Raw genomic sequence first — 10,527 nt, 5'->3', positions numbered from 1 at the left:
TTGTTGGGAGGGGTTCTGTGCGGGGTGTCAGTGAGAGGAGTGAGTGAAGGGGCATATGTGAGGGGCACTTTGGGGGGCGGGGTCAGTGAGAGGTGTTGGTGAGGGGAGGGGTCTTGGGGCATCAGTGTGGGTGGTCAGTAAGGGGAGGAGTCAGTGAATGGGGTTCAGTGAGGGGAGGGGTCTCAGTGAGATGGGATCAGTCTTTGCGGGGGGGGGGGTCTCTGGGAGTATCGGTCGGGAAGGTCAGTGAGGGGGGTCAGTTAGCAGGGATGGCTCCTTGAGGTGGGGTCAGTAACGGGGGAGAGGTCAGTGGAGCAGTCGGGGCGGTCTTGGGGGTGGGGGGTCAGTGAGGCGGGTCTGTCTGTGGGCAGTCAGTGAGGGGCATTAAGAATGAGAGGGCAGTGAGAGGGGCGTCAATGAGCGGGGGATGTCAGTGACTGGGAGATTGATTGGGGGGTCTCGGGGGTGTCAATGTGGTGGAGTCAGTGAGGGGAGGTCTGGAGGGGTCAGGGGTCAGTAAGGAGGGGTCAATGGGGGGGTCAGTGAGGGGTCAGTAAGGAGGGGTCAATGAGGGGTCAGGAGTCAGTAAGGAGGGGTCAGTGGTCAGTAAGGAGGGGTCAGTGAGGGGTCAGGAGTCAGTAAGGAGGGGTCAGTGAGGGGTCAGGAGTCAGTAAGGAGGGGTCAGTAAGGGGGGGGGGGGGCTACTGGGGGTGTCAATGATGGGGGAGTTCCCGCCTCGGCTTCAGCGTCCAATCAGAGCACGTCCTGCGCTGACGTCAGCAGCAGTGGGGTCAGAGGGCAGGCGGACCCGGGAGAAGGCTGCGGATCGACACGCGGGCGGTGACCGACTCGGAGGATCTGGTCCCGGGGATCGTGGAGCTGCGGACATCCCCGGGGGGAGTGGGAGAGAGTCGGTCCGGTACCTCAGCCCGAGTCCAGGCCCCCGGGGGCCATGCGGCTGTGACACCAGCTCCCCGTCCCCCCGCCCTCACTCCATCTCCCCGGGGGCCCGGCTCCGGTGGGGACTGTCCCTGGGCCGGGAGACCATGCTCGGCTGCCCCTGGGCCTGAGGAGGGGCCGGGGCCGGGGCCGGGGCCGGGGCCGGGAGGGAGGCTGGAGCCGGCCGCTCGCCATGGGCTGCGCTCCGAGTATCCATGTGTCCCAGAGCGGGGTGGTGTACTGCCGGGACTCGGACGGTTCCAACTCCCCGCATCAGACCACCGCGGCCTCCCAGCAGAGCGGAGCCCTGGCTGGCTTCTTCATCAGGACAGAGCGCTCGGGCTCCATGACCGGCTGCCGGCCCCTGGCCAACAAGGAGCAGAGGGAACCCGGCTACAGCATCCAGGAGGAGAGCCAGGCTGAGCGGAGCCGGGCCAAGGTGAGGAGGAGCTGGGGATGCAGGAGGAGGAGGAGGAGGAGGACTCGAGTTTCGGTGAGAGAAAGGGTCCCTCGGTTTGGGGGAGAGGTCGCAAGCTGTTGCTGAGGATTTGCCTTTGGGAAGGGAGGTGAATCTCTTGGCTCGAGTTGTTGAGTTCCCTGCCTTGCCGCCCAGTTCCTGCCGTATCCCCGCTCTCTGCCAGGCCCCTGTCAAGAAAAGTGTTATGGAACATGTGCTGTATCTCAAATATTCTCTGTCTGGAAAGTCATGGAAATTTCCTGAACATTAAAAAAATCAGAAGCAGAAGGTTAGTCCTTTGTGCCCATTCTGCATTGAGACTGTGGCTGATGTACTCTGACACAATTTTCATGCACTTTTCTAATATTTCACGACATTTGTAAGTAGTAGTAAATCAATCTCAGTCCTGAATACATAAGACTAAACATAGAACTCTGTGTCTGAAGTATCAAGCGACCCCACTCCTTCCATTTTGTGAAGTTCATCTACTATCCACTGTTGTCTCCCGTGCTGGTATCCCACCATATATCATGGTCTTGGGTTGAATTTTATTGTCTCCATCCCCCTGAACCAATTTAGATTAGATTTGTTTAGATTCGTTACATTGCGGAAACAGGCTCTTCGGCCCAACAAGTCCATACTGACCCTTCAAAGAGCAACCCACCCAGACCCATTCCCCTACATTTATCCCTTCACCGAACACTCCCGGCAATTTAGTGTGGTCAATTCACCTAACCTGCAAGTCTTTGGATTGTGGAGGGAAACCCATGCAGACACGGAGAGAATGTGCAAACTCCACACAGATAGTTGCCTGAGGTGGGAATTGAACCCAGGTCTCTGGTGTTGTGAGGCAGCTGTGCTAACCACTGAGCCACCGTGCTGCCCAGTTAGCTGGATGATGGGAACGAACTGGAATTTTTCAGAAACGCGGCCCACCTTGTCATCCATTGGAAAGTGTCCTGGGACAGGCACACAGAGGCCCTGACAACTAGAACGTGTTTCCACTTGATTTTGAGGATTAAAAATCGTATCTTTAGCTTGAATGGAGATTCACATTTTGATAGGCTTGATTGATTTTGGGTCTGAATGTGATTGGAAAGCAGGATCACTTTCTTGTGAAAAGGAGACTTTTTAAACAGAGTTTTTCTTTTGTTTTAACGCTAATGTGTTTCTTAATTTTTGGTCTTTGTTCTAGATTCAGAATGGGCAATAGGATTTTAAATATTTAGTGGTGATCAGCAGACATCCTTGGTTGATAGGTATTCTTGTTCTGAAAATGGCTTTGAAATGAGGCTATTGGTTAAGAAATGGGATGAACTTCCTTGAACAATGTTATGATCGCTTCAATATTCATCCCAACAATTAGTTTGATCTGAGTTTAGCATCTGTTCCTTGAATTGTATTGGTTTTTCTTTGTTCTTTGGTCATGAATACTTTGAATTATGGTAAAATGTGATGCTGAAGACCTCTAATGATTTCAGTTCAAGAACATAACAGATGTTAGGTCAAATGGGCTGTTTGTGGGTTTAAGAATTTCTTCATTTCTGAGGGTTTATATGTTGCCATGTGTTAAAATATCTCTCATGTATAAACCATTGGAGCATCTCTAATGATCTAGGCAGTGTTTCCCACAAGTGCTTTGTACTTAAGTGGATTAATTTTTTGATTTATTTTCATGCATATTTTGTATATATTGCAAAGTTTTGTTTAGTGTTGCCACTGTCGAGTACTGTCTTAAAATACAGAAAATAAACCGAAATACAGAACATAGACTCAGAAAAATCTTTTAGTCCTATCTCCGTAAAGTTAGGTGTCTTTGGAGCAGCTCCCGCTTCTAGCTCAGCCATGGATCTGGATTCGGGCTCCTTCGCCCTGATGCCTCAAGACTGTGCTGCCAAACCCACACTGCTGCAACCGCACTTCACCGCTGGAACAAAATGTTGCCTCTCTCAGCGCAATCTCACCTGTACCAATGCAGCCCTACCATGAGTTCATGTGCTGGGAACAAACTTGCTGCTGTCACCTTGAAAACAGAAGTGGAGCTGATTAAAAACAATCAAAGAAAAAACATCAGTTTTTCTAGTTCAGATAGGGGCAGCTTTCTAGTCTGAACACAGCATATTACAAAATAAACCACAATCGGGGTACAAATCAGGGTGATAGAAGTACATTCCTTGCATTGTATATGCTCTTGTGGGCCTTATTGCAAGTGCCTTCAGTTCTTGCACTCTGGATGTAGGTATTCCTGTAGGATGTAGGTATTGAAGATGTTAAAAAGTGAATATCTTATTCATTACTTGAACTGTTGAAACATGAAGGAGGAGTTCACAGCAGTGCAGCTCCTGCCTAATTTTGTGATCAGAATGATATTCTTCTATTTTGGCTGCTTGATATCAAATCATATCTAGTGTAAGAATGGTATGGTTAGATGTGGAGTAAAGCTATACTTGCTCTGCTCTAACAATTTCCCTTAGCCCCAGACTCTGGAGAACATTTCCTCTTCTACCACTAATTTACCACTTCGACCAAGCTGACATTAAAAACAGAAAATATGTGAAACTTGTAAGTGTTGATGGTGAAAGGCACTTGGATATATTTGTACAACCAAAACAAAGTTAACATGTTTTTACAGTGAGTAACAAGGAAGACAGTTATGTTGTCTATTATTGCAAGGGATTTTGAGTACAGGGATCTAGAAGTCTTGCAGCAATTGTATGGCACTTTGGTAAGATTGTACCTGGAATAGCGTGGGAGGTTTGATCTTCATATTGAAGAAAGAATATACTTGCATCAGAGGCCATATAGCAAAGTTTCACTAAATTTATTCCTTCACTGTGAGGTTACTTAATTTGAAATCAGGAAAATTATGGATGGCCTACTGATGCTAAGATATTGTTTCCCTGGTGAGGTAATTTAGAGCATGGGGTCACAGTCATAGGATAAGGAGTTAATGATTTAGGTTGAAGCTGTGGAGAAACTTCTCCACTCCAAGGGCTCAGTTTTTTTTCTGTTCCAGAGAACTGTGGATGAGACAAATTGATTTTGATCTCTTGGAATCAAAGGATATGGGTAGCAGGAAGGAAAGTGAAGTTGAAGTAAAAGATTAGTCTATATTGTATGGGAAGGTGAACCAGGGTTGAGGAGCTGTATGGCTGACTACAGTTCCTTTTTTTCTTTTTTGTACACCTAAATGAGGTGGGCATTTAGGAGATTCTATGAAGGTATGAATGAGCCTCCAGAACTTGGTTTTGGCTGTTTAATCAGCTTGCGCAAAGGCTGTACATCTCTTCAGCCTAAATTCAAACACATTCTAAATATTTAGCAGTAGTGCATTTTCTGTTTACAAGTTACCTTCCTAAACTTCCACTCTGTAATTCACTGTAGGGAAGTCTGGAAAAGCACTGTGAAATAATTATTCATTTGGCATTTTGCTTTCCGATCTTTTGTTTGCTCTCGGTCTCTCTTCCTGTCCCTCCGACCTGGTAAGAGTGGATTTCTAGAGCATTGCATTTGGCACGATGTAATTGATGTTTATGTTTAATTATCACAAAACTTTATCGGGTTCAGCAATCCATGGATGGTGTCCATGATGACTGACAAATTTCCTGGACCTGATGACCTGCATCATGGGGCTTTAAAGGAAGTGGCTACAGAGGTGGATGTATTGGTTGTAAACTTTGTCTAGATTTTGAAAGCACCAGTTGGAATGAAAAACTGCAAGTGTAAATCACTATTCCGGAAAGGGGAGGAAGCACAAAGTAGGGAACTCTTAGCCAGTTAGTCTAGCATCATCTTTAGCATTCTTAATCCATTATTAAGGAGATGGAAGAAGAGCATGTAGAAAATCAGAATACAATCAGGCAAGGTCCGTTTGAATTTGTAAAAGGGTAATAATCAAACAAACATCATACTGCAGAAGAAAGCCATTCAGCCCATTGTTCTAGTCCTCCTAAAGTGTAATTCATATACTGCCCCTCCCCTATCCCCTCTCGTTCCCTGTGAATTCCTCCTCAGCTATTTAACATTTAGAAAACATTGAAAAATTAACAATATGAAGGCAATCACTTTACCAATCATGTTTGTTCAAACTGAAAAATGAGCTACCCAGGCTAATCACATCTTCTAACGCTTGGTATCCCTGGAGAAGATGGGACTGTTGGTGGCTATCCAGACAACTTTTAAATGATTCAAAGGTTCTTTCAAGAGTTCCAGACCCCTGCCACACTTTGGGTGAAGTGCTGTTTTCCTCCGCTGTTTTTTTAATCCTACCAATCACTTTAAATCTGACTGCCTAGTCAATGACCTCTCTGCTAAGAGAATTAAGTCCTTTCCACTCACTTATTCTAGGCCCTCCAACTTAATCAAATGTCATTTGACACATTTATTGAAGTTCTTTTGAAGAAGTGACACAGGTTGGATAAAGGGAACCAGTCAGTCATGTGTTCAGAATTCTAAAAGGCATTTCAAAAGATGCCACACAAAGATTTACTGCATGTGATAAGAATTCATGTTGTTTGTTGGTGATCTCTTAGCAATGTAGAGGGTTGTTTACCACTGGTTAGCCAGAATCAGGATAAAGGGGTCATTTCAGGTTGGCAAAGCAACTAGCAGAGTGCTACAGGATCAGTGTTGGAGCCTTAACTATCTTCTCATTTATGTAATTGACTTGGATGAGGGGACTACTGTATTGTGGCTATGTCTGCTAAGGAAGGTGTAAAAGATCTGCAGGGAACAGAGGTATGTTAAGTGTGTAGGCCAAAAGTTGGCAGATGGTGGGTTATTCACTTGTAAGAAAAATAGGAAAGCAAAATATTATTTAAATGGAGTATATTGCTGAATGTTGGGGTGCAGCAGGATGTATCCATCCTCATGCAAACCACAAAACACCATGCAGATATGGCAAAAAAAATTAGAAAGGTGAATTGAATGTTATCCTCCACCCCCTTTGTAATAAATGTAAGGAAGTCTTGCTACAAGCATTGAGGCAGCATCTGGAATGCATGCACAGCTTTGATCTTTTTGCTTAAGGTGGGATCAACTCACTTGAAGCAGTTTAGAGAAGGTTGTGGCGGCTGGAACATGAATATTCTCAAGACTGAATTAGAGCTTTGATTGACCTACAAAGGTAAGTAGGATGAAAGAGTTAAGAACAGCAGAACATGTTTGAAGAGCTGAATAGTTTAACCATGCTCATACTTCCAATGAATCCACTCATCAGTTTTAATACCAACGATCTTAACAGATTCACTCTGGCAGACGGTTCAGTGGGACAGGGTTTCTCTTGTCTGTTATCTAGACAAGGGCTGGATCTCTGCAGGTGGCAGGGCAGTCTGACAGTTTATTGCCATCTCTTAACAAAAGTCAGCTGTATCGTTTAACAGGAGCTGTTATATTGATGTACCTGTTGTAGAAAGGTGTGTGGCTGCCTCATTGGGCACTGTGAAGCAATTCTTGAGAAATTTAAAAATAAATAATGCGACTTATTGGAACTTCATTGGGAAAATCATTGTTAGGGTCAGTGAAAGTTTACACAGTTTTCAGAAATTTCTCTAACATCAAAATATTGAATTATCCAAAATTGTTGGTAGGTTAACTCTGATTTTACTCAACCCCTCTAACAAACGCTTTTAATGAAAAAAATCCATCAGCTGACTGATTGCATATGATGGCTAGACTTTTTGATTTATTATAGATGTCCAATGTTGCTCAGAGATTCTAAATAAACTTCCTTGAAGGACATGGGTCTGCAATGGCTTTGTATGCCTAAGGCATTTCATAGGCAATGAGTCACTGCTGATAGGTACTTACTGCTTTGCCAGGATTTCCAAGAATACTTAATTTTGAAAAAATATTAATTTTATCATGTGGACATTGCTAGCTGGAACACCATTTATTGCTCGGGGGAAGGTGGTGCTGAGTGCTGCCATCTTTGTGGTCTGGGGGCGCACAGTGTTGCCAGAGAGGCAGTTGCAGAACTTGACTGAGTGACAGTGAAGGAATGACAATATACATCCAAGTAAGATGTAGGGCTTGGAGGGGAGCTGGCAGGTGGTGGTGTTCCTGTGTGTCATTTGCTCTTGAACTTTGTGGCAATGGTCTTGTCTTTGGAAGATGCTGTGAATGGAGCTTGGTGAGTTACTGCAGTACAAGATACAGATGGTACATACTGGTGCAGCTAATATCAGTGAAGAGTGGGAATATTGAAGTTGGTGTATGAAGTGCCAATCAAGTGAGGCTGATTTGTCCTGGATGATGTCAAGCTTCTTGGGTGGTGTTGGAGCAACATCTACCTAGTTAACTAGAGAATATTCCATCAGACTGCTGACTTGTAAAGGCAGCTAGGCTTTGGGGAATTGGGACCTTAGTTGCTTGCTACTGAATTCAAAACTGTATGATAAAATTTTTATCAACTAGTTCTGACATCTTACGTCATACCTCTGGGACAGTTGAGACTTGAACCTGGCCTCCTGGCCCACAAATGGGGATGCTATCACTTCAGTACAAGCGCCTAATTGCACTATTTTTGTTGTTGGTGCAGTTCAATTTCTGGTCAATGATCCTCCCTCCCTCCCTCCCCTAGATGTTAATAGTGGGCAATTCAGTGAAGGTAATGCCATTAAATTTCAACTAAAGTCACAGTAAAATGTATTTTCACAATGTAACATGCATATCAAATGGTTATTATATAGATCACCACTAAATGGGAGCTTTGTTTTCTTTCATATTTATTGATGAGAGTAAAGGTAGTGGCTGCAAGGGTATAATTGTCAAGTGGATTAGTGGTGCTGGAAGAGCACAGCAGTTCAGGCAGCATCCAACGAGCAGCGAAATTGACGTTTCGGGCAAAAACCCTTCGAAGGGCTTTTGCCCGAAACGTCGATTTCGCTGCTCGTTGGATGCTGCCTGAACTGCTGTGCTCTTCCAGCACCACTAATCCAGTATTTGGTTTTCAGCATCTGCAGTCATTGTTTTTACCTCTATAATTGTCAAGTGCATTAGTACCAATTTGTCCAGAATCAGATGGCATTCATTCTAAAGAAAGGTTTATATAACCCCTGATTAATTCTCAGAAATACTGCAAAGAGTTCCACCTGTAATGAATTATTGTACTTTTAGTGTAGTCACTGTTGTACAGGCTAATGATTGATTATGATACTATTACAGCAAGTTTATTGTACAATGAACTGTTGAAGGTTATAATGTGCTGCAGCTGATCTTTGTAATAAACCAGACCAATGACTTCTGGCATTTTGTTGAGTTTGACTGGCTGGAACTGGTTTGGGTTCTTAGTTTCCAGCCTAGTAAGGAAAGTCTTTCCCCGCAACATGTCTTGCTGAAGTAGATATAATCAGAAATTTAATTACGTTTTGAGTGAATAAACTACATATTTAATTAACAATGTTTTCTTTCAGTAGGATTCCTTTTAAGCTGTACAGAGATCAATGTTGCAACTTGTTTTACCCCAGATTTTATTTCCTATATTGTCAAATTTGTAGATATTTAATAAAAACTTAAGTCTCTTAATTGTTTTTAAAAATAACTTGTGGAGACGTGGAGAATATGTTGGACATACAGCTATATGCACTGAACCTAATGATGTGCTTCATCCCTTTCCCACCTTGTTAACCTCCTGCTGTGATTGAGTTCCAGGCAGTTTTGTATCTATTCCTTTAATGAAGATGACAAATCTTCCAAATTTGTTTTCATGATGTTTCTCTCTTCCAAGGTAAGAGACTCATCATTAACCTCACTGGTTAAAGGCTCTGCCACTGATTTGGTCTGTAATACTATGTTTTTGAAACAGTGACTTATGGTTTAATACACAAAATATTGATCGCACCATTGAGAAAATCTGCTATGGCTCTTTATGGTATCGTAAGTAAGGGAATTGAATGGCTGAAAATGCCTGGATATTCACAAGTGAATATTGAGTTCCACCACACTCACTGCCCCAGGAAATCTCCAAAAGCAGATTCACATGTCCCCATAATCATACCATCAAGGTATTGCCCAGTTACAAAATCTGGGTTTTGGAGACTTGAGACTTGTTCAAATTCCAGTTAGTCAGATGGCTCAGCTGATCTCCTTTTGGCTTGTGTACTTTTGCAAGTTTGAAGATCAGTTGGTTAAACAGTAACTTCAGAAGCAGTTATGACCTGTAAGTGCTGTCTCTTTTAATGGATATGTGAAACATTTGTATAATGCTGTCAACACTGTTATGTTCCCATACTACAGCTTAATCCTGAGCTGGTGTATGTTGTGCACAGTCTTAATGCATGGTTTCCAGTCTAAAATGCATTGATTCATGTTTTTCACATTATTGACCTGAAATCTATCTTTACCCTTCATTTAGAACATTAATATTCGAGATCCCTGCTCTTTCCTGGTGGTGCTGTGCATTTTCTCTATCCAAATATTTGTTTAATATTCTGTTTGAGACATTGCATCCCAGATCACAACAACTCACTATATTACCCAAACAGGAAATGTCACAAGTCACTAATAAGCCATGGCAGCAGGTTAAAAACTCTTCAGATCAACTTTATCAGTCACCAAAGTTGTGACTTGAACGAAACTTGAATATGCAAAATCTTTAGTGTTGAAAGATGAATTAATATCAGAATTCTCCCCAAAGTAACAGGTCAATGCATCACTATTGAGGTGAATTTTGACAGGTCAATACATTGGTTTATGGTTTGGCAATGAAGTGTTCTGACATTGTGTGGTCACTGGATTGAGATGTAGGAATTTTAAAAAAAATAGATGTGTTCTGTGCAGCAGAGTTATGATAAATCTCTCAACAAGTGAGGCTGCTTGGGTACCATGGCATATTTCCTCAGATTTGATCCTGTTCTTCAGCCCAAATATTCGTGTAACCCATGATTTTTTTAACTATTTACAAAACATTAAATGAGTTATTGTCATATAAAGAAAATCCCAAAAACAGCTTGCATGTAATTGTGATCTTGTTGTTGTAGCAGTTACTCTAAATGCAAATTATTCCTCACTGAAAGGTGGAAAGCTTTGGCACAAATACTAATTAGAAACTTACTCTTGAGTTGTAATTTGCTTCCATTTGATAAATCTTGCTCAGGATGTGGTGTTTTCCTAGATGACCAGTCCTGGCCCCT

The 10,527-nt window shown here is 43.1% G+C and overlaps 1 protein-coding gene across 1 annotated transcript in view; it reads left to right on the top strand.

Moving 5' to 3' along the window:
• Window positions 1-807: 807 nt before the first annotated feature.
• Window positions 808-10,527, top strand: part of pde8a (phosphodiesterase 8A) — a 131,845-nt gene continuing 122,125 nt past the window's right edge. Inside the window, exon 1 of the mRNA XM_072565413.1 lies at window positions 808-1,378. Within this exon, the coding sequence (XP_072421514.1) occupies window positions 1,133-1,378 (246 nt within the window). The 5' untranslated portion in view covers window positions 808-1,132. The remainder of the gene's footprint in view (window positions 1,379-10,527) is intronic.

This window comes from Chiloscyllium punctatum, chromosome 48 (assembly GCF_047496795.1).
Source record: "Chiloscyllium punctatum isolate Juve2018m chromosome 48, sChiPun1.3, whole genome shotgun sequence".
In the NCBI taxonomy this organism is placed as follows: Eukaryota; Metazoa; Chordata; class Chondrichthyes; order Orectolobiformes; family Hemiscylliidae; genus Chiloscyllium; species Chiloscyllium punctatum.
Note: the sequence above shows the minus strand (reverse complement) of the source record. Positions and strands in the feature narration are given on the sequence as shown.